A 23374-nucleotide genomic window follows, 5' to 3' on the forward strand; every position below is an offset into this window, starting at 1 on the left:
ACAAAATCATCAATGTATACCATGAGAAGCACGTTACTCACTGTAAGGAAGCTTGACAACCACACATTGCGAGTCTATGTGATCGCTTATGCCGAAGCGGTTCTCAGCTTTGATGCGGAATTGGTATTCTTCTCCTGTTGTAAGCCTCATAACTTTGATAACAGTTCTAGCAACAGTGGCAGACACTTCAGACCAAGCAGCAGTACTTGTTTCTCTTTTCAGTACAATATAGTTGGTAACCTGACTTCCACCATCATAAGCTGGTGGTTGCCATCTGAGTGTTACACTCTCTTCAGTGACATCACTAAGGACAACAGGACCAACAGGAGGACCGGGTCTATCCAGCACAACAATATTAACAAATGACTTTGTGGTGCCACTTGAGTTTGCAGCAGTAATGTCATATCTGCCAGCATCAGCAGCCACACTTTCTTTAAGGTTAATGATGAGACTTTCTGCAGTGGTTTCTGTGTGAAATCTCATGGTAGGTTTCAGTGCAACACCATCTCTAGACAGTGTCACCTTTGGCACTGGTTTTCCAGAAACTGGAATTTCAACTTTTAGATTTGATCCTGCTCGAACATATACAGTGTTATGAGGGAAGCCCTTCATGTCAATCTCGGGAGATTCTGAAAAACAAAACATTTCCAAAATATTAAAAGAATATTCCGTGTTTTAAAATATGAATGCAATTGAATGTAACTTTTGTTTTATGTCAGGAAGCATACCTAATTGTTCTTTAACTGTAACAGGGAGCAGTAGTTCCTTAGGATCACTTAAACCAGCTTGGTTTTCTGCAGACACCCTGAAGAAATAGTCAACATTTTCCTTAAGACCATGGACAACATGGTGAGTTGTCTTTACAACTGCACACTTAACCCATTTTTGCTGTCCTTTCTCAAGAGCTTCAAGGAGGTAGCTAACAATTCTGCTTCCACCATCATGTTCTGGTTTTAGCCATGAAAGAGATACACTGTCCTTTGTGACGTTTGTTACTCCTAGCTTTTCTGGTGGGCTGGGTTTTTCTGAGAAAAAAAGTGCAACAGGTTAAACAACATAGAAGATACTGACTTTTTATATTAGCAATTACAAAGGAACACAATCTGAATCAAGAAAATTAAAATCGGTGTTTTTAAACCAATTTCTATATTAGAAATATTTTAAGTAAAATCCAAGCAAAAAAATTTGAAAATCAAGCTATTAGTTAGCTCTTTTTTATTTGTAAACCCACAGACATACCTACAAAAATGACCTATTTTACTGTATGCAGATTTAAAGCTTTTGACATTATTTTAAAGTTAATACTTAAAACTCATATTTTTTTAAGTATTAACACATTTTTTGCATAGCAAAACATACCTGTTATTTTTGTTCCCTCTTTGGTCTCAGAAGGAACTCCGACACCATATTCATTTTCTCCAGAGACACGGAAGTAGTAAATGGCACCTTCTTGCAAACCAGTCACTTTGTAGGATAGGCGATGACAGTTGTTTGTCACAGTGACCCACGCCTTTTTGCTAGCTTCTCGTTTTTCAATTACATAGTTCTTTACAGGTGCTCCACCATCATTTTCAGGAACATCCCAAGATAACACAGCAGATTCTTTGGTTATGTCTTTTGTTGCAATATTAGATGGTGGGCCAGGCGTATCAAGAACTTTGACTATTAAAGTCAAGGTGGTAGTGTTCAGAATGTTTTGCAATGTTAATGTGTACTTTCCAGAATCATTTCTTGTTGCCTTTTCAATAGTAAGGGATGTACAATTACTCGAAGTGTCAATGCTTGCACGTGTACGGAGATCAGTGTCTGGTTTGTTCCATGTTACATTTGGGACTGGTTTGCCTCTGAAAGGAACAGTCATTGTGAAGGATCCACCAGCTTTTACAATTAAAGTCTTCCGCATTTCACTGTCAATTTCAAAGGCAGGTTCTTCCTCTCTCTCTTTTGCCACCTGAGGTTCTGAGACATCACTTGGTTCACTGACACCCATTTTGTTAATGGATTTCACTCTAAAAACATACTCAGATCCTGATGTTAATCCAGTTATGGTATATTCTGTGCCTCTTAAATTCTGAATAGCTGTTGTCCAGTCAGTTTCATCAGTTTTCTTGTATTCAACTGTGTATCCTGTTACTGGAGCACCTCCATCAAACAGTGGCTTTGTCCAACCAGTTGTGATACTTGACCTTGTAGAATCCATAATCTTAGGTTTAGATGGGGGTGATGGCAAGAATATTGGATCTTCTGCCTTAATCAATGGTGTGGTTTCACTTGGGAGACTGAGGCCAGCAGCATTTTCTGCATAAACACGGAATTCATACTCACATCCCTCACGGAGACCTGATGATTTCACTCTTAAATCATAAACTGGCTTTTTGTTTACACGAATCCATCTTAGGCTGGTTTTTTCACGCCTTTCAATTACATAGCCCGAGATCTCACTGCCTCCATCAGACTCAGGTCTTGCCCAGCATAGAGTTATTGAATCTTTGCTCACACTGGTGATCTCTAAAGATGTAGGTGGGCTTGGAACTGTAAATGGGTCTAGGGCTTTGACAGCAATGCTTTCTAGAGGCTCACCAACGCCATATTTGTTAACTCCCATTACTCTGAAAATATATTCATTACCCTTCAGTAACTTTGTCACTTTACAAGATGTTGTTTTAAGCTCTCCTTCACAAAGTGTCCATGCAATTCTGCTGGTCTCACGTTTTTCCACAATATAATGATCAATATCTGCACCACCGTTTTCTTGAGGGGGTCCCCATGATAAATGGCACTTTTCAGCAGTAAGACCATTTATTTCTAATGGACCTGCAGGTGGGCCAGGTCTATCAAGTACTTTGCAATTAATTGTCAAAGATTTTGTTCCTGCAACGTTCTGTAATGTTAGTACATACTGTCCTGAATCACCTCGGATACAGTCCTTAATGGTTATTGCAGTAGTGTAATCTGTTGAGACTATTTCAACTCTAGCTTTCCCTTCAAGCTCCTTGCCATCCTTTGTCCATGAAATCACTGGTATTGGCCGTCCTGCAACATCAGCATTGACTTTAAACACTTCTCCAGCTTTCACAACTACAACATCCCTGAATTTGGCATCCATCATAATTCTTGGAGCTTCTACATCATCTTTCACGGTCACAGGTCCAGTTGATTCAGATGGCTGACTGAAGAGACCAGCAGCATTCTTTGCAATCACATGGAATTCATAACGCTGGTCTTCTGTAAGTCCACCTACATCAAAGTATGTTTCTTGCACATTAGTAAAATTACATTTTAGCCAACGACCATCTGGTAGTTCTCGGCGCTCAATAATATAACCTGTTACTTTAGCTCCACCATCGTATTCTGGTTTAGTCCACTTCAATGAGACAGATGTTCTTGTAATATTAGTAACTTCTGGTTGACCAGGAGGATCACATGGATCTCTTGCAGCAACTGGCTCACATGCTTTGCTGCATTTGCCTATTCCAGCAATGTTTTCTGCATACACACGATATTCATACATCAGTCCTTCATCAAGACCTGTAACTTTCATTTGTGTATCAGTTATGAGGCTCTTGTTGACTTTTGTCCAAAGAATGCTGCTTCTTTCTTTATGCTCCAAATGGTATCCTAGTACTACACTACCTCCATCATTAACTGGTACCTGCCAAGTTACAATCATGAAAGATTTAGTTGCATGTGCCACACGAGGCGTTCCTGGTGGACCTGGCGGCTTAAATGGATACTCTGCCACAACTGAAGGAGAATTAGTATAAGAGCTTTTCCCATAGCGGTTTTCTGCACAAACACGGAACTGATATTCAGATCCAGTGACGAGTCGAGATACTTTAATTGATGTTCTTGCAACTGCTGCAGATACAACCTCCCATGTTGTTGTGGTAGTATCTCTCTTTTCCACAATGTAATTGCTAATGTGACATCCACCATCATATGCTGGAGGTTTCCAAGACAGAGTTACACTATCAGCACTAACTTCATCAATTTTAACATCAGTAGGTGGTCCTGGTCTGTCAAGGACAACTACAGTTAGAGAAGCTGTTGTTGTTCCAGCAGTATTTGAAAGATGTAATTCATATTGTCCCAGATCTTCATTTGTAGCTTCCTTGATGGACAGTGAAGTTAAAGTCTTTGATGTCTGAACATTTACCCTGGTTGTCTGTTTTAAGGGATTCCCATCCTTCTTCCAGGTAACAGTGGGAAGAGGTCGTCCTCTGAATGGAATGTCAATCTTAAGATCATCTCCAGCTTTCACTGTGAATGTGTTAAAGAGAAGCTCAACAGACGGCTGGATTTCAATATCTTTTGCAATGACCGGGACACCAAGTTCTCTTGGATCACTTTTTCCTTTTTCGTTAACAGCAATGACCCTGAAACTGTACTCTTCTCCCATACTTAAGCCTGTTACTGTTGCTTCCAATGTTTTCACCTGTGTACATGCACTCCATTTTACACTTCCTTTACTCTGCATTTCTACTATATAACCAGTAATTTTACTACCACCATCACTCTCTGGTTTTTCCCATTTAATTGATGCAGAATTGCGAGTCACGTCAACAAGAATGACTTTTGAAGGTGGAGAAGGTGGTTCAGACACCTTAACTGGATCAGCAATTTCTGCTGGCAAACCAGCCCCATATTCATTTACAGCTAGAACACGGAAGTAATAACTACATCCTTCTTGTAGTTGAGTAACCTTGAAGGAATTCTTAGTACAGTTGCTTGTAACTGTGGCATATGCCTTTCTCGTGGATTCTCGCTTTTCAACTATGTAGTTGGTAATTTTAGCTCCACCATCAATAATTGGTGCTTCCCAGGCTAAAGTTACAAAATCTTTTTTCACTTCTCTGATTGTCAGGTTTAGAGGTGCACTAGGTGTATCAAGCACTCTGACATTAACAAAAGCAGATTTTTTGCCACTGTTGTTCTCTAGAGTAAGATTGTATCTACCACTATCAAATCTATTGACATTGTCAATGACCAGCATTGTGTAGGAACTAGTGACTTCAATCTGAGCTCGCTCACTAATTGTTCCTTCTGCTTTCTCCCATTTAACTTCAGGTTCTGGTCTTCCTTTGATGGTGACAAACAGGCGTAAAGTACCACTGGCACGTACAGTGACTACTTTTCTGAGATCCGCATCAAGTTCAATTTCAGGAGGTTCAATCTTGTCCTCTGCTAAGACTGCACCAGGTATAGTCGCAGGTTCTCCTACTCCTTCTGAGTTGATGGCACAGATGCGGAAGTTATACTCATGGTTCTCTTTCAGTTTTGTCACAGTGAACTGTTTTGCTTGAAGGCCTGTTGGTGGGGTACAGGTAGTCCATTCATCAGCAGCAGCTTCTTTTACTTCAACTACATACCCTTTAACAGGAGCACCACCATCATAAATGGGCTTACTCCAGGCAAGGGAAACTGATGACCTAGAAGTATCTGTAACCTTTGGATTGCTAGGTGGACCTGGTGGATATAATACATCACAAGCACGATAGAAAATGGATGGCTCACTGGGTTCACCCACCCCTGCAGCATTTTCAGCAGACACTCTAAATTCATAGAAATGCCCATCAGTTAGACCTGTTACTCTGAATCGCAAGTCTGTCAGCCTTTTCTTATTGCATTTGGTCCACCGGATACCATCCTTGTCTCGTTTTTCAAGTATGTAACCTTCAATTTCAGCTCCTCCATTGTCTTCTGGGCGACCCCATGTTACCACCATAGAATCTTTTGTGATTGCTGAAACTTCAGGTGTTGAAGGTGGACCAGGGGGTTTGTATGGATTACGAGCCACAACTGGTTCAGATTCCAAGGGCTCTCCAACTCCATATTTATTCACTGCCATTATACGGAAAATATATTCATTGCCAGGAAGGAGTTTGGTTACTTTGTGATTAAGAGCCTGCACATCTGTTGCTACTTGTGTCCATGAAAGCCTACTTGTCTCTCTCTTCTCAATTATATAATGTGAGATACTAGAACCACCATCATGTGAAGGTGGAGACCATGACAAGTAGCATTTTTCTGCAGTGACACCTGTAATGTTCAAAGGTCCTTCTGGAGGTCCTGGTCTGTCAAGCACTTTTACAGTGATTGGTATAGATTTGGTGCCACCAACATTTTTGAGATTAAGAGTATAGTGACCTCCATCTACTCTTATACAGTCTTTGACAGTGAGAATTGTTTTCTCAATGGTAGATTTAATTTCCATTCTTGCAGTTGTTTCTTCAAGGTCTTTACCATCTTTTGACCATGTAATGTCAGGAATAGGTTTGCCATGGATATCAGCTTCAAGAACAAAGGTTTCTCCAGCATGAACAACAATGACATCTCTGTATTTAGGATCCAAAGAAGCTCCTGGTGCTTCAATTTCATCTCTGGCAGTAACAGGCCCTGTACTTTCAGACGGTTCACTCAAGCAACCAGCTGCATTTCTTGCAATTACTCTGAATTCATATCGTTGGTTTTCAACAAGACCACTTACTGTAAATTCTGTTTCCAACACATTTGTAAAGCTGGCTTTCATCCAGCGACCATCTGGCAGTTCTTTCTTTTCTACAATATAACCAGTTATTTTGCTTCCACCATCATATTCTGGCTTTTTCCACTTCAGTGTGATATTACTTCTTGTAACAACAATGGCCTCTGGGCGGCCAGGTGGGTCACAAGGATCTCGGGCAACGTACAGTTCTGATACTTTGCTGACTTTGCCAATACCAACAATGTTTTCAGCAGAAACTCTGAACTCATATTCGAGACCTTCTTCAAGGCCATCTGTTTTATATTTGGTGTCCACAATAAGTGACTTGTTCTGTTTTGTCCAAAGAATGCTGTTCTTATCTTTACGCTCAAGATGGTAGCCAAGAACTTTGCTTCCTCCGTCATTAACTGGTTCATGCCATTGTACAATCATGTGGTCCTTGGAAGCTGCTGTAACAAATGGGGTTCCAGGTGGTCCAGGCACCTTGTAAGGGTATTGCACAACAATTGATTTAGAAGCCAAAGGAGAGCTCTTTCCATATCTATTTTCAGCAGAAATCCTGAACTGGTATTCAGAACCTGTTTTAAGCTTTGTTGCTTTGATGGTTGTTCTTGCAACAGTTGCTGACACAATGTTCCATGTGGTAGTGCTTGTGTCACGCTTTTCTACTATATAGTTGCTTATCTGGCAGCCACCAGTATAATCAGGCGGATCCCATGATAAAACAACAAAGTCTGCACTAATTTCGTCAAAGCGGACAGGTCCTCGTGGTGGGCCAGGCTTTTCTAGTACAATTATGCTCAGCTGCTCTGTTGCTGTACCTGCTGCATTTGTTGCTGTTACTGTATATTTACCAAAGTCTTCCCTGTTGCTTTCTTTAATATGTAAAATAGTTGATGTTGTCGTATTCTCAATATTTAATCTGGTTGTCTGTTTCAGTGGCTGCTCATCTTTTGTCCAAGTAATAGTAGGTTTGGGTCTACCTATAAATGGTACTTCTACCTTCAGATCTTCTCCAGCTTGTACACTGTATGTATTAAACATTAGTTTGAAACTTGGCTCAATAGTCAGGTCTTTAGCTATCACAGGAATTCCAAGTGCTCTGGGATCGCTTTTGCCTTTTTCATTGTAGGCAACCACACGGAATTGATATTCCTGTCCTGGACTCAAACCAGACACCTCTGCATTACATGTTTTGGTCTCACTAACAACACTCCATTTTTCTGTTCCTTTAGGCAACATTTCAACAAGATATCCCAAAACTCTGCTACCTCCATCATGTTCAGGTTTTTCCCACGTAAGTGATGCACTTCTCTGAGTGACATCAGTGAGTGTTACTTTCCCAGGAGGCAGAGGTGGCTCCGAGGCTTTGATAGCATCCCTGGTTTCAACTGGAACACCAATTCCATATTCATTTTCAGCCATAACTCTGAAGTAATAAATGGCTCCTTCTGTAAGATTTTCAACTTTAAAACTTGTCTTGGCACACTTAGCACTTACATTTGCAAATGCCTTCCTGGTTGACTCACGCTTGTCTATTACATAGTTCTTTACCTTTGCACCACCATCAATAATCGGTGGCTCCCAAGATAATACAGCAGAATCCTTCTTTATATCCTTTACCACTAAGTTTTGTGGGGGTCCTGGTGTGTCCAAGACTTTCACTGTAACAAATGCAGATTTAGAACCGCTGCTGTTCTCCAGCTTAAGAATATACTTTCCAGCATCATTTCTATCACAATTGTCAATTGAAAGTTGTGTGTAGTTTATGCCTTTATCAATCTGAACTTTTTCTGAGAATTCACCTTCTTCTCGGGACCATGTGATGTCAGGGGTTGGTCGTCCCCTGAATGGTATGTGAATCCTAGCGGACCCACCAGCTCTAACCACTATGCCTTTCCTTAGCTCTGAATCAATATCAAGTTCTGGAGCTTCAAGTTTGTCTTCTGGTTTAATAGTACCAGGAACCGATGCAGCCTCTCCAACACCGATCTTGTTGAGAGCACACACTCGTAGTTTGTATTCTTGGTGTTCAGTAAGCTTTTTGATCTCAAATCGAGTGGCACGTATGCCTGTCTGTGGAGTAGCAAGCGACCATTCGTCTTCATCTGCTTTACAGATTTCTACAAGGTATCCCTGGATTTCACAACCACCATCATAAATAGGTTTACTCCAACCCAGTATAACTGAACTTTTGGTGGTATCCACAACATGGACATTTGTAGGTGGGCCAGGCTTGAACATTGGGTCACAAGCTTTGAAATAAGGAGAAACTTGGCTTGGTTCACCAACTCCAGCAGCATTTTCAGCAGAAACTCTGAATTCATATTCATGATCCTCTGTTAAACCTGTAACTCTTAATCGCAAATCTGTAATGCGGCGTTTATTGCATTTTATCCATCTGATGCCTGCTCGGTCTCTCTTTTCTACAATGTAACCTATGATTTCACTACCTCCATCACTGTCTGGCCGGGTCCAGCAGACAGTCATAGAATCCTTTGTGATGTTGGTAATTTCCAAGGCTTTTGGTGGTCCAGGAACCACAAATGGATTTCTCATCATTACTGGCACAGATTCTAATGGCTCACCAACCCCGTATTTGTTAACTGCCATGATACGGAAGACGTATTCATTTCCTTCCAAGAGTTTTGTTACTTTCAGCATTGTAGGTAAAACTTCTGAAGCAACCACAGTCCATGCCAGGCGGCTAGTTTCTCTCTTCTCTACAATGTAATGAGAAATATCACTGCCACCATCATGAAGGGGAGGTCCCCATGCCAGTGCACATTTTTCAGCTGTAACTCCTGTAACTTGGACTGGGCCCTCTGGAGGTCCTGGCCTGTCCAAGACTTTTACATTTACTGTTACTGTCTTTGTTCCTGCAACATTAGAGGCTTCAAGAATGTACTGTCCACCATCAACTCTAATAGCATCTTTTACAACTATTAATGCACTGAAATCAGTGTTCTTTATTTCATATCTAGCAGTATCCTCAAGCTCTTTATCTCCTTTGTACCACTTAATGGTTGGTAGTGGCTTTCCATGAACATCAGCCTCAAGTCTGAATGTTTCACCAGCATTTACAACAATAGTGTCTTTGTATTTTGGATCCATTGAAATTCGTGGAAGTTCAACTTCATCCCTTGCTGTTATTGGTCCTGTACTGTCAGAAGGTTTGCTTATCGCACCTGCAGCATTCTTTGCAATTACTCTAAATTCATATCTTTGGTCTTCAGTAAGTCCTGTTACAGTGAACTGAGTTTCAATGATATTTGTGAAGCTTGCTTTCATCCAGCGACCATCTGGTAAGTCACGTTTCTCTACAATATAACCAGTAACCTTACTTCCACCATCATATTCTGGTTTGGTCCACTGTAGAGTAATAGAGCTTCTTTTTATTATTATAGCTTCTGGGCGACCTGGAGGATCACATGGATCACGAGCTACATAGCACTCAGAAACTTTACTTGTTCTGCCTACACCAACAATATTTTCTGCAGAAACTCGAAACTCATATTCAATTCCTTCTTCAAGGTTATTTGTCTTAAAACTTGTGTCCTGAATAATAGTCTTGTTTACTTTAGTCCACAGAATGCTGTTTTTCTCCTTTCTCTCAAGATGGTAACCCAGCACTCTACTGCCACCATCATTTACTGGTTCATGCCATTGTACAACCATAGAGTCTTTTGTAACTGTTGTCACAAATGGTGTGCCAGGAGGTCCTGGTTCCTTGTAGGGATACTGTGCTACGACTGGTGCAGATTCTAATGCAAAACTCTGACCATATCTGTTCTCAGCAAATATTCTGAACTGGTATTCTGAACCAGTTTTCAGTTTAGTCACCTTCAGGGTAGTTCTTGCAACAGTAGCCGAAACTGTTTCCCATACAGTGGTTGTTGTATCTCTCTTGTGCACAATATAGTTGGTAATTTGGCAGCCGCCTGTGTACACTGGGGGATTCCATGACAGGGTAATACTTTCAGCACTTATTTCATCAAACTTCACAGGTCCCACTGGAGGGTCAGGCTTGTCTAGAGTAATAATTTCAACAGAGGCAGACTTTTGCCCAACAACATTAGCCACAGTGATTTCATAAGTGCCACTGTCTTCTTTGCTGGTTTCCTTAAGATTCAATATAGTGAGATCAGTTGAATCACTAACATTGACTCTTGTTGTCTGCCGCAATGGCTGGCCATCTTTAACCCAGGTAACAGTTGGTTTAGGTCGACCTGCAATTGGTATTTCTACTTTTAGGTCCTGTCCCACCTGAACACTGTAACTGTGGAAAGCAGGTCTTACATCAGGTTCAATCACCAGGTCTTTGGCAACTATTGGAACTGCAAGTGCTCTAGGATCACTCTTACCCTTTTCATTTACAGCCATCACTCTAAAAAGATATTCTTCTCCTTGAGTTAGATTAGTAACAACTGCTTCAAGTGTTTTAACACGAGCACACTCTGACCACTTCTCACTACCCTTTGCTTGCATTTCAACAATATATTGTATGATTTTACTACCACCATCATGTTCTGGTTTTGCCCAACTTAATGAGACACTGTTTCTTGTGACATCATCCACTGTTATTTTCCCAGGAGGCTGTGGAACTTCAGCAACTTTAATTGGGTCACTGGTTTCTGCAGGGAGGCCAATTCCATATTCATTCTCAGCAGAGACTCTGAAGAAGTAGTAGCAGCCCTCCTGAAGTTGATCTACTTTCCATGAAGTCTTGTGGCAGTTTGTTACAACAGCTGCATATGCCTTTCTTGTTGCCTCACGCTTTTCAATAATGAAATTCTTTATTTTTGCTCCACCATCCAGGAGAGGAGGTTCCCATGAAAGTGAAACAGAATCTTTAGTGATCTCTCTGATTTTCAAATTAACAGGTGCACTTGGGGTATCCAGTACTCTTACACTGACAAATGCAGACTTTGTTCCACTGCTGTTTTCTAAGGTCAGAGTATATTTTCCGCTATCAAATCTGTTAACATTATCTAGAACAAGGGAGGTAAAGCTACTAGTAGTATCAATAATAGCTGCTTCTCTGATGTCACCATCCACTTTACCCCATTTTACTTCAGGTGTTGGACGACCTCTGATGGGAACAAACAATCTTAAAGAACCTCCTGCTCTCACATTTACAATCTTCCTCAATTCCATGTCAAGGTCAAGGTCTGGAGCCTCCATCTTCTCTTCTACAATAACAGAACCAGGAACATCTGCATGCTCTCCGACTCCTGCTTTATTAACTGCACATATGCGGAATTTGTATTCATGTTTTTCCACTAATTTTTCTACTTCCATGTGAGTATTCTTAATTCCAGTTGGAGGGGTACAAATTGACCATTCACCATCACTTACATCGCATCTTTCCACAATGTATCCCTGAATTTCAGAGCCACCATCATATATAGGTTTGCCCCATGAAAGAAAAACTGAAGATCTTGTAACATCCGTAACTTTAGGATTATTGGGTGGCCCTGGCTTGTAAATAGGATCACATGCTTTGTAGTAAGCAGAAGGTGGACTTGGTTCACTAAGACCAGCAGCATTTTCAGCTGAAACTCTGTACTCATAATCATGATTTTCTATAAGTCCAGTCACTCTGTATCGCAGTTCACTTATCAGACGTTTGTTACACCTTGTCCAACGAATGCCTTCCTTATCTCGTTTTTCAAGGACATAGCCTAGGATTTCACTGCCTCCATCTGAGGCTGGTCTTTCCCATACAACTATCATAGAATCCTTGGTAACTGCTGTGACCTCCGGAGCCTTGGGAGGAAGTGGCACAACAAATGGGTTCTTTGCGACTACTGGGTCAGACTCAAGAGGTTCCCCAACACCATATTTATTTACTGCCATGATGCGGAAAACATACTCATTTCCTTCTAGAAGTTTTGTAACTTTGCAGTTCAGGGTTTGCACATTTGAGTCAACAACAGTCCACACCAACCGACTGGTTTCTCTTTTCTCTACAACGTAGTGTGAAATATCACTACCACCATCTTGTAGTGGAGGTTTCCATGATAGCATGCATTTTTCAGCTGTAACACCTGTAATCTCAACAGGTCCTTCTGGAGGTCCAGGTCTATCAAGAACTTTGACATTAACAGGAACCTTCTTTTCACCTGCAACATTTTTTGCCAGTAGTACATACTGCCCACTGTCAACTCTCGTGGCTTCCTTCACACTGAGGCTTGTTGCAAAATCAGTAGTTTTTATTTCCATATGAGCGGTGTTTGTCAGCTCACGATCACCTTTTAACCACTGAATGGAAGGTATTGGTTTGCCATGAACATCAGCATCAAGCTTGAATGACTCACCAGCATGCACTACAATAGTGTCTCTGAATTTTGGATCCATACTTATTTGAGGTGGTTCTACTTCATCTCTTGCTGTAATTGCCCCTGAGCTCTCAGATGGTTCACTGAAAACACCTGCAGCATTTCGGGCTATAACACGAAACTCGTATCTCTGGTTCTCAACTAGACCAGTTACTTCAAACTGAGTATCAATGACATTTGTAAAGCTTGCTTTCATCCAACGGCCATCAGGTAATTCCTTCTTTTCAACAACATAGCCTGTGATTTTACTTCCACCATCATATATAGGTTTCTTCCACTGGAGTGTTACTGAGCTTCTTGTGACAATTACAGGTTCTGGACGACCTGGAGGGTCACATGGGTCACGTGCAGTATAGCATTCAGATGCTCTACTTGCCTTTCCAATTCCTACTATGTTTTCTGCATAGACTCTGAATTCATATTCAAGACCTTCCTCAAGGCCAGTTGTCTTGAATTTGGTATCTGGAAGAGGTGTTTTATTCAGTTTAGCCCACAGAATGCTGTTTCTTTCTTTGCGCTCCAAGTGATAACCAATGATCCTGCTACCGCCATCATTGACTGGTTCATGCCATTGTACCACCATGCTGTCTTTTGTGACATTTGTTACAAAAGGAGTTCCAGGTGGACCAGGAACTTTAAATGGGTATTGGGCAATTATTGACTCTGAGGTGAGATATGTACTCTTCCCATATCTGTTCTCAGCTGCAATTCTGAACTGATATTCACAGCCAGTCTTTAAACGACATGCTTTTATAGTTGTTCTTGCAACAGTAGCTGACACAATGTGCCAAGTTGTGGTGGAAGTGTCTCTTCTTTCTACAATGTAATTATTGATAGAGCTACCACCATCGTACTTGGGTGGTTCCCAGGAAATGGTAATACTATCTGCTGTTACTTCATCTACTTTTACTGGTCCAGTTGGAGGTCCTGGTTTGTCAAGAACAACAATATTTAGTGTCTCAGTTGCTTCACCAGCAGAGTTTGTAAGTTTAACTAAATATGTTCCCACATCTTCTCTGCATGCTTCTTTTATTGTTAACACTGCATTGTTTTCCGAGCTTTCTGCATTTACTCTTGTAGTCTGCTTCAATGCCACATTGTCTTTATGCCAAGACACTGCCGGTTTGGGTCGACCAACAAAAGGAACATCAACCTTTAAGTCCTCTCCTGCTAGAACACTGAAAGTGGTGAACAGTAGTTTGAAAGCTGGTGGGATCACAAGATCTTTTGCAACAACTGGTATACCCAGCTGGCGAGGATCACTGATACCTTTCTCATTCTGAGCTGAAACACGGAAGGTGTATTCTTCACCTTGGATCAGTCCTGTGATGGTGGCTTCAGTGACTTTTACGGTAGCACAGGTTGACCACTTTTCACTGCCTTTGCTCTGCATTTCTACAATATAGCCTAGAATTCTGCTACCACCATCGTGTTCAGGTTTTTCCCAAGACAAGGTTACACTATTTCTTGTCACATCCAACAAAGTTATTTTCCCTGGTGGAAGTGGTCTTTCTGATACTTTTATGGATTCTGAAGTTTCAACTGGAAGGCCTATTCCATACTCATTTTCAGCTAGGACTCTGAAGTAGTAGTTGCAGCCTTCTTGCAGTGAATCAACTTTCCAGCTGGTCTTGTGGCAATTGGCATTAACAGTTGAATAAGCTTTTCTTGTTGATTCACGTTTTTCAACAATGTAATTTTTAATTTTAGAGCCACCATCTATGAGAGGAGGCTCCCATGTGAGTGTAACTGAAGATTTTGTAACTTCCTTTATTTTCAAATCTTGAGGTGCCCCTGGAGTATCAAGAACTCTGACATTCACAAATGCTGTCTTGCTACCTGAGCTGTTTTCAATTGTCAGTATGTATTTGCCACTATCAAATCTATTTACATTTTCAACAATAAGTAAAGTATAAGAGCTTGTTGATTCAATGCTCGCTCTATCCAAAGATTCCCCATGTTCTCTTGTCCATTTTACTTCAGGTGCTGGTCTTCCTTTAATTGGGACAAAGAGTCTCAGAGTACAGCAAGCTCTAATAGTTACAACTTTACGTAGCTCTGCATCAAGTTCAATCTCTGGAGGTAGCATTCTTTCTTCAGCTTTTGGAGTGCCAGGAACAAGAGCAGGTTCCCCAAGACCTTCAGAGTTCATAGCATATATCCGTATTTTATACTCTTGGTTTTCTTTCAAGTCAGTGATGGTAAAAGAAGTGGCCTTTAGACCCACTGGTGGAGTTACAATCTTCCACTCATCTTCTTCAGGTAGTGCAATCTCAACCATGTAACCTGTGATCTCTGAACCACCATCATATATTGGTTTGTTCCATGCTATTGTAATAGAGGACTTGCTGCTATCCAAAACACGAGGATTACCTGGGGGACCAGGCTTAAATACAGTATCACAGGCTTTATAGAATGGACTGGCTGGGCTTGGCTCACTGACACCAGCAGCATTTTCTGCCATGACTCTGTATTCATATTCATGGCCTTCTGTCAGTCCAGACACTTTAAAACGTAAGTCAGTAACAACCCTTTTGTTACATTTCACCCACCGTAGACCAGTCCTGTCTCGACGTTCTACAATATAGTTAGTTATGGGGCTCCCACCATCAGAATCTGGATGGCCCCAACAGACAACCATAGAATCCTTTGTAATTGCTGTAACTTCAGGTGTTTTAGGTGGATCAGGTGGAACATATGGATTTACTGCAAGAATGGGCTCTGATTCCAGAGGCTCACCAACTCCATATTTGTTAACAGCCATAACTCGGAACACGTACTCATTTCCCTTCAACAGTTTAGTAACCTTCAGTTTAGTCACTGGAACTTCTGTGCCTACAGATGTCCATGCCAATCTACTTGTTTCACGTTTTTCAACCACATAATGGTCAATCTTTGCTCCTCCATCATCCAGTGGGGGTAGCCATGACAACACACATTTTTCTGAAGTGACTTCAGACACAGCCAAAGGCCCTTCTGGGGGACCAGGTCTATCAAGAACTTTAACATTGAAGATATGCTTGGCAAAGCCACCAGGGTTTGTTGCAGTAAGTGTGTAAGCACCGCCATCTCTTCTTGAGGAATCTTTGTTGATGAGAATGGTAGAGAAATCTGCTATTTTTATTTCTAATTTTGCTGTGTCCTCAAGTTCTTTTTCTCCCTTTGTCCATGTCATAGTTGGTGGAGGGCGACCTGAAACATCAGCCTCAAGTCTGAAAACTTCACCTGCTTTCAGCACTATGGTGTCCTTGTATTTAGCATCCACCTTTATCCTTGGTGCTTCAATGTCATCTCTACAAGTGATTGCATCTGATGGCTCTGAGGGCTGACTAACCGCTCCACCAGCATTCCTAGCAATGACACGGAATTCATAGGCAGCATCTTCTGTCAAACCACTTACAGTGAATTCAGTCTCTAGTATATTGCTGAAATTAGCCTTCAGCCAGCGGCCATTAGGAAGATCTCTTTTTTCAACAGTGTAGCCAGTTATCTTAAAACCTCCATTATATTCTGGTTTAGTCCACTTCAGTGTAACTGCATGTCTTGTAATGTTCAGAGGTATTGGCTTACCAGGTGGATCTATTGGGTCCAGGGCAAACACAGGCTCAGATGGTTTGCTTGGCTTACTCTTCCCAGCCAAGTTTTCTGCTATAACACGGAATTCATATGCAATGCCATCGGTAAGTCCAGATGATTTAAAGATATTTCCTGACACCAACATTTTACTTACAGTCTGCCAAACAATGCTGTTTCGCTCTTTTCTTTCAATGTGATATCCCAGTATTGGACTTCCACCATCAGTAACTGGCTCATTCCAGCTAATGGTCATGGTTTCTTTGGTGACTGCAATCACCTGAGGAGTGCCAGGAGGCCCAGGTACCTTAAATGGGTAGTTGGCAACTACAGACTCTGAAGTAATGGCTGGACCAACTCCATATCTGTTTTGAGCTTTAACACGGAACTGATACTCAACTCCAGTAGTAAGACGAATGGCTTTAAATGTAGTGCGTATCACTGTAGTTGCCAGTTCAGTCCACGTGGTACTGTCAGTCTGACGCATTTCTACAACATAGTTACTTATTGGTACACCACCATCATTCAAAGGAGGCTCCCATGAGAATGTTAGGAAATCACACGAAATTTCTTCAAATTTGATTGGTCCAGTAGGTGGTCCAGGTATGTCATGAACCTGAACTGTGATTACTTCACTAACTTCTCCAACAATATTTTTAGCTGACAGTGGATATTGACCACTATCACTTCGAATACATTCATTGATGGTCAATATGGTTGCAGTTGCTGTATTCTCATAATTTACCCTTTGTGTTTGCTTAAGTATTTGGTCTTCTTTCTTCCAAGTCACAGTAGGCCTTGGACGACCAAGTACAGGGATTTCAATCTTAATATTGTCACCAGCTTTGGCAATGACTGTTTTCTGGTAAATAGCACGGAGGTCAAACTCTGGTAGCATTGTTTGCTCCTTGATAATAACTGGTCTGCTTTCCCTTGGGGCACTTCTTCCAGCACTGTTAACTGCCATAACCTGGAAAGTATACTCTTCATTTTCAGTTAGATTCTTTACTACACAGTCCAGTGTTTTTACAGTGGTGATGTGTGCCCACTGATTGGTTCCTTTTCTCTGTGCTTCAATTACATACCCAGTGATCTTGCTGCCACCATCATGTTCTGGTTTTGGCCAAGCTAGGCTAACTGAATTCCGTGTTACATCCATAATATTAAGGCTCTCAGGTGGGGATGGGGCCTCAGAAGCTTTTACTGGTTCTGTAGTTTCAGCTGGTTCACCAATACCATACTCATTTTCAGCCAGTACTCTGAAATAGTATTCACACCCCTCAGACAAATTAGGAACCTTGAAGGAACACTTCTGGCAGTTGGTTGTGACTGTTGAATATGCCTTCCGAGTTGATTCACGTTTCTCAACAATATAGTTTGTTATACGTGAACCTCCATCTACCAGAGGCATATCCCATTGGAGGGTGATGCTGTCTTTGGTTATTTCTCTAGGCTTAAGGTTTATTGGTGGACCTGGTGTATCCAAGACTTTTACATTTACAAAGCCAGTCTTCTTGCCAGCAGCGTTTTCAAGAGTCATTACATATTTTCCTGCATCATATCTGGTGCACTCTGTGACAATCAAGAGTGTAAAAGAGTCGGTATTTTCAATACTGGCACGCCCTTTGAGTGAAAGATCATCTTTTGTCCATGTAACTTCTGGAGTTGGACGTCCTTTAATTGGTACAAAAATCCGAATAGTGCATCCAGCTCTAACAACAAGTGTTCTTCTTAGCTCAGCATCCAGTTCAAAGTCAGGAATCTCTTCTCGGTCAACGATTTCCACACTCGGAATTATTGCTGGTTCACCAACCCCTGCAGCATTCATGGCAGAGATTCTGAAATTATACTTGGCCCCAGTCTGCAGAGGAGCTACAACAAACTGAGTGATCCTTAAAGCAGTCCCTATTGTGTCTTTCACCCATTCATCTTCTCCTTCTTTTTGATGCTCTACTATATAGCCAGTGATTTCAAGACCACCATCATAGTGAGGCTTGCCCCAGGCTAAAGATGCACTTGTCTTTGTGGTGTCAGTCACTCTTGGATTTGCAGGTGGACCTGGTGGGTCTGAAAAGCAAATAAAAGATAAAACATTACATTGCAGCAGAAGTCATTCTTATACTCTCTGAATGTGCTCCCTACCCATCCCACCCACCCCAAAAAGAAAAAGCATGATACTGACATGCAACATCTTTGCAAAGGACTGAGTTTGAAGTATCACTTGGCGGTCCGACTCCAGCTCTGTTTTCTGCACTGACACGGAATTCATATTCATTTCCTTCCAGAAGACCGGTTACTTTGCATCTAAGATCTGAAACTGGTTTCTTTGTTGCTCTCACCCATCTTAAACCTTTCTTTTCTCTTCGCTCCACATGGTAACCTGTGATTTCACTTCCACCATCATCGACTGGCCTTTTCCAGGTAACTGTGACAGTATTTTTAGTCACATTTGTTACTTCTGGTTTTCCAGGTGGGCCTGGAGGACCTGTTCAGGAAGAAAAAGGTATAGTTAAACAAAAAATCAAGTCTTTAGAAATTAATAAAACCACACTGGAATTCCTTAGCTTGTTCTACTTACCAAATCTATCCACCATTTTAACTGGTTCTGATTGTACTGGTTCACCCTTGCCATACTGATTTACTGCTGAGACACGGAAAACATACTCATTTCCTTGAATGAGTTTGCTAACAACATGCCTACAGCTCTCAATGTTTTCAGCAACCAATGTCCAGAGTAGTCGACTAGTTTCTCTCTTTTCAAGAACATATGATTTTACTGGTGATCCACCATCTTCTGCAGGAGGTGTCCATGTAAGAGTTGCTTTTTCTGCTGAAACATTGCTGATCTCAATAGGTCCTGGAGGTCCTGGAATATCTAAAACTTTCACATGTACAGTCTCCTGCTTAGTGCCAAAAGGATTGGTTGCAGTGATGGTGTATTCTCCAGAATCTTTTCTGGCTGCATATTTGACACTTAGAGTAGAAGAAGTTGGTTTGGTTTCAATGTGCACAAGCTCTGAGGGTCTAAAATCTTTTCCAGCTTTGGACCATGCTGAAGTTGGAGGTGGTTTGCCACGGATACTAATAGCAGACAGTGTGATGGTTTCCCCTGCTTTTACTGTTAAACCTTCCTTCAAAGTAGGATCCAGAACAATGCTTGGTGCCTCTGTCAAAACAAAGTAAAAAAATACTGATTGTTACAACAAGAACACAGGGAGAGGAAAAAAAAGAGGTTTATTGCTAATTATTCAAGTAAAATTCTGTCTTTTCAATGTTATCTACATACCATACTCATCCTTGCATATTATGGTTCCTGTGGATTCAGATGGAGGACTGATAGCTCCAGCAGTGTTCTTTGCTCTAATTCTGAATTCATATTTGCAGCCTTCAGTAAGGTCAGTTACAGTAAATGCACAGTCTGGAACATTCACGTGATTAGCTTTCATCCAAGTCTTCTTGGGTAAATCACGCTTTTCAACAATATAGCCAGTTAATTTATGTCCGCCATCATATTTTGGTTCTGTCCAAATAAGTGTTACTGAGTTCCTGGTTACATTGATAACTTCAGGTTTCCCAGGAGGATCTAGAAGAAAAAAAATAATAAAGAGCAGTCAAACAAAAGTTATTTAAAATTTCAGAATTTTCCTTTTTATTCTCCTGATGACTTACCAATAGGATCAAGTGCCACAACTGGTTCAGATGGAAGACTTGGTTTACCTACTCCAGCCATATTGATTGCCATTACTCTGAATTCATATTCCAGACCTTCAGTTAACCCTGTCACTCTGAAATCTTTCATTCTTATTGGCGTTGTATTTGCTCTCTTCCACAGAAGACTATTTCTTTCTTTGACCTCAATATGATAACCTAGAAGACAAATGATGACATAAAAATACAGGGCGGGGGTGGGGGGTTTCTAGAAATTCTGACTTCTCACAGCACTGTGAAACATCATACTGCCTGTACGGCAATGCATATGCATTGTGCAAGCGGAGGACTGAAAATCAGGTTAAGAAATGGATGCGGACATATATATGATGGATGTATGTAATTGCAATGAAGAGGTGTTTGTAAATGCAAATTGATAATTTTTTAGACCCAAGTATTGTCACATACTTGTGAATTTGAGTTTATTTCTTTACATATTTTGGCTCTGAGCAAAGATATTGTTTCTCAGTATTTTCCCAACATTTCAATTATTTATTTTTTAAAATAGGAAGTAAACCAGTGAAATCAGGTAATTAATCAGTCCGTCAATCAATCACTCAATTTAGTGCATAAACACCTGCTACTTTTATCTTACCTTTTGACAGAGAGAAAGAAATATTAGGAACTGAAATACTAGGGAGGTTTTGGGAGATGTACCTGTGATTGGTGAACCTCCAGTTCTTCTGGGATCAGTCCAAGTTAAAGCTACAGACTCATGCCGAACAGCAACAATACTGGGAGGTGGAGGAGCATCTGGGACATCTAAACAATATTTTTAAAATACAGCAGTGTTAAAAATTATTATTACCTCTAAAATAATTTTTTAGATTTCAAAATTTATAGTGGATACTTACCAAATGGATGCTTTGCAATGACAGGCTCTGATTTAAGACCTTCCCCTACTCCATATTTATTTTCAGCCCTGATCCTGAATGTATATTCATTTCCCTCATGAAGTCTTGTAACTCTAAATGTGGTTTTCTGGACAGCAGAGGCACAAGTCACCCACTTATTGTTTACATTATCTCTCTTCTCTAGAACATAGTTAGTGATTTCTGAACCACCATCGTCTTTTGGAGGGCCCCATTTTAAGGTTATTGCGTCAGCTGTGACTTCTTCAAATTTCACTGGACCTGTTGGTATGCCAGGTTTGCCAACAACTTTCACAAAAATAGTGCCTTCCTTGGTGCCAGCAACATTCCTCAGAGTTATTGTGTATTTTCCTGCATCAGCTTTCTGGCAGTCATGTACTACAAGGGTGGTGTTAACTGCTGTAGATTCAAATGCAACTCTTCCACTCTCAGTAATTGCCTGGTCTTCATCCTTCTTCCAAGTTACTGTTGGGACAGGCTTGCCTTTCATAGGGATTTTAAGACGGAAATTGCTACCCTCTTTAGCAGTATAGCACAAATCAGGTAGATCTCTTAAGTCAAGTTCAGGTGCCGCTGTAAAAAATGAAGGAATCAAGTTATTCCACCATATATAAACTGTGGTAAAATTAAAATGCTGTTTTAAAGGTGTCTTATTTCTATGTATACATGGTAATGATAGTATGCATAAAGTATAATTTGGGTAAGTAAAGCATTGAATTAATGATCTTGCTTCTCACCAACATCATCTTTTGCAACAATTGTGATCTCTGATGGAGTTCCATATCCAGCATCATTCTGGGCTCTGACTCTGAAAGTGTATTCTTGTCCTTCCTTTAAGTCTCTCATTGAAAAATGGAGGTTCTTTCCCCGCATGACTTCTTGCCATTTATCTTCACCAATCAGGACCTCAACAATATATGCAGAAATACGACTTCCACCATCACTGATAGGCTTCTTCCATACCAAATTGCATGAGGATTTTGTTACAGCTGAAGCTTTTAGATCCACAACTGGCCCAGGTGTTTCTAGAAGGAAGAAAAGCATAGTAAGTTTTCATTCAAGCTAAAAATAAAGATAATTTGAACCAAAAAAAATGGGTGAAAAGGATTAATTGTTCCTACCAGAAGCTTTGACAGCATCACGAGTTTCACAAGGATCACCAATACCATATTCATTTTCAGCAAAAACTCTGAAAAAGTAAGATTTTCCTTCTTCTAAATTAGTTATCCTGTAGCTTGTCTTTGGACATTCTGTTGTTACTGTGGACCATGATTTTCTTTCTGCATCACGTTTTTCAACAACATAATTTGTGATTGGACTGCCCCCATCTACTAGAGGAGGTTCCCATGTAATGTAGGCAGAATCTTTAGATGCTTCCTTTACAACCAGGTTAATGGGTGGGCCTGGAGTATCTGCATAAACACAACACCATATTTGATTTAGTAATAGACTTTTGAAAAACAGTTAAAATGTTAACAAATACATAGTAATGGGAAAAGACCTGAGACTTACCAAGTACTTTTACAACAATGGTGTATGACTTTTTGCCGCAGCTGTTCTCCAGACTGAGGACATATTTTCCAGCATCATATTTATTTACATTTTCACAACGCAGGAAGGTATCAAAATCAGTTGATTTGATATCTAATCCTTGTCTATCTCTTAGGTTGGCACCCACTTTAGACCATGAAATCTTAGGAGGTGGACGTCCTCTTACTGGCACATAGAGTCTCATTGTGACTCCAGCACGCAACACAAGGACTTTCCTTAGTTCTGCATCAAGTTCTCCTTCAGGTGGAACTGTGTGTTTAAGAAAAAAAACACATATAATTAAAACACCATCTTTAAGATGATCACAAAAGTTACTGTGACAAAAACTCCCTTTTTACTGGAATTTTGCTAGACTACCCAATTTCTCATGCCTGTGATGATGTTAGTAAGTGTCCTGACTCCTGTTTGAAGATAATTTGAAAATATACCTATTTTTTGCAGTGATTTCACCTCCTTTTTTTTTTTTTTTCCTGCCTTTACACCATTTATGTTAGAAAGGCTCTTAGTTTCTCTAGAATTCAAAGGAGTTTCAGAGCACCCTGGACTCTAATGCTTTTTTTGAACTAAGATAGTTTTGTGAAGCAATGCTTTTGTAGGTACAGCAAAATGCATACAAAAGCTAGCATGTATCTTAAGGAGTAAGTATCATAAAATCAAGGAGTATCGTAGAGCTGCTTAGAATAGTAATCTTGGTTTCAAATTATTTAAAAGATATGAAGGTGACTGAAAATTTTAATAAATATGAGAGACCTGAAAATTCTAATATTATGATTAGAAAAATAGTCTTGAAGATCCAGTAGGAGGCAGAAAGCTATAAAGCATACAATGAAAAAAGCAGACACCAA

At 40.6% G+C, this 23374-nt stretch overlaps 1 protein-coding gene across 31 annotated transcripts in view; it reads right to left on the reverse strand.

Annotated features, from left to right (window-relative positions):
- The window catches only part of TTN (titin), a 239112-nt gene that overhangs the window by 27307 nt on the left and 188431 nt on the right, over positions 1–23374 (reverse strand). For all 31 annotated transcript variants that reach the window (XM_077785076.1, XM_077785079.1, XM_077785098.1 and 28 more), the window contains 12 exons: positions 22491–22778; positions 22100–22390; positions 21716–22003; positions 20961–21551; positions 20764–20868; positions 20068–20265; positions 19685–19981; positions 18977–19564; positions 18581–18883; positions 1360–18465; positions 729–1025; positions 42–629 (listed from right to left, as the gene is read on the reverse strand). In XM_077785076.1, the coding sequence (XP_077641202.1) occupies positions 42–629; positions 729–1025; positions 1360–18465; positions 18581–18883; positions 18977–19564; positions 19685–19981; positions 20068–20265; positions 20764–20868; positions 20961–21551; positions 21716–22003; positions 22100–22390; positions 22491–22778 (20940 nt within the window). The remainder of the gene's footprint in view (positions 1–41; positions 630–728; positions 1026–1359; positions 18466–18580; positions 18884–18976; positions 19565–19684; positions 19982–20067; positions 20266–20763; positions 20869–20960; positions 21552–21715; positions 22004–22099; positions 22391–22490; positions 22779–23374) is intronic.

Source organism: Lonchura striata, chromosome 8, assembly GCF_046129695.1.
Source record: "Lonchura striata isolate bLonStr1 chromosome 8, bLonStr1.mat, whole genome shotgun sequence".
Lineage (NCBI taxonomy): Eukaryota > Metazoa > Chordata > Aves > Passeriformes > Estrildidae > Lonchura > Lonchura striata.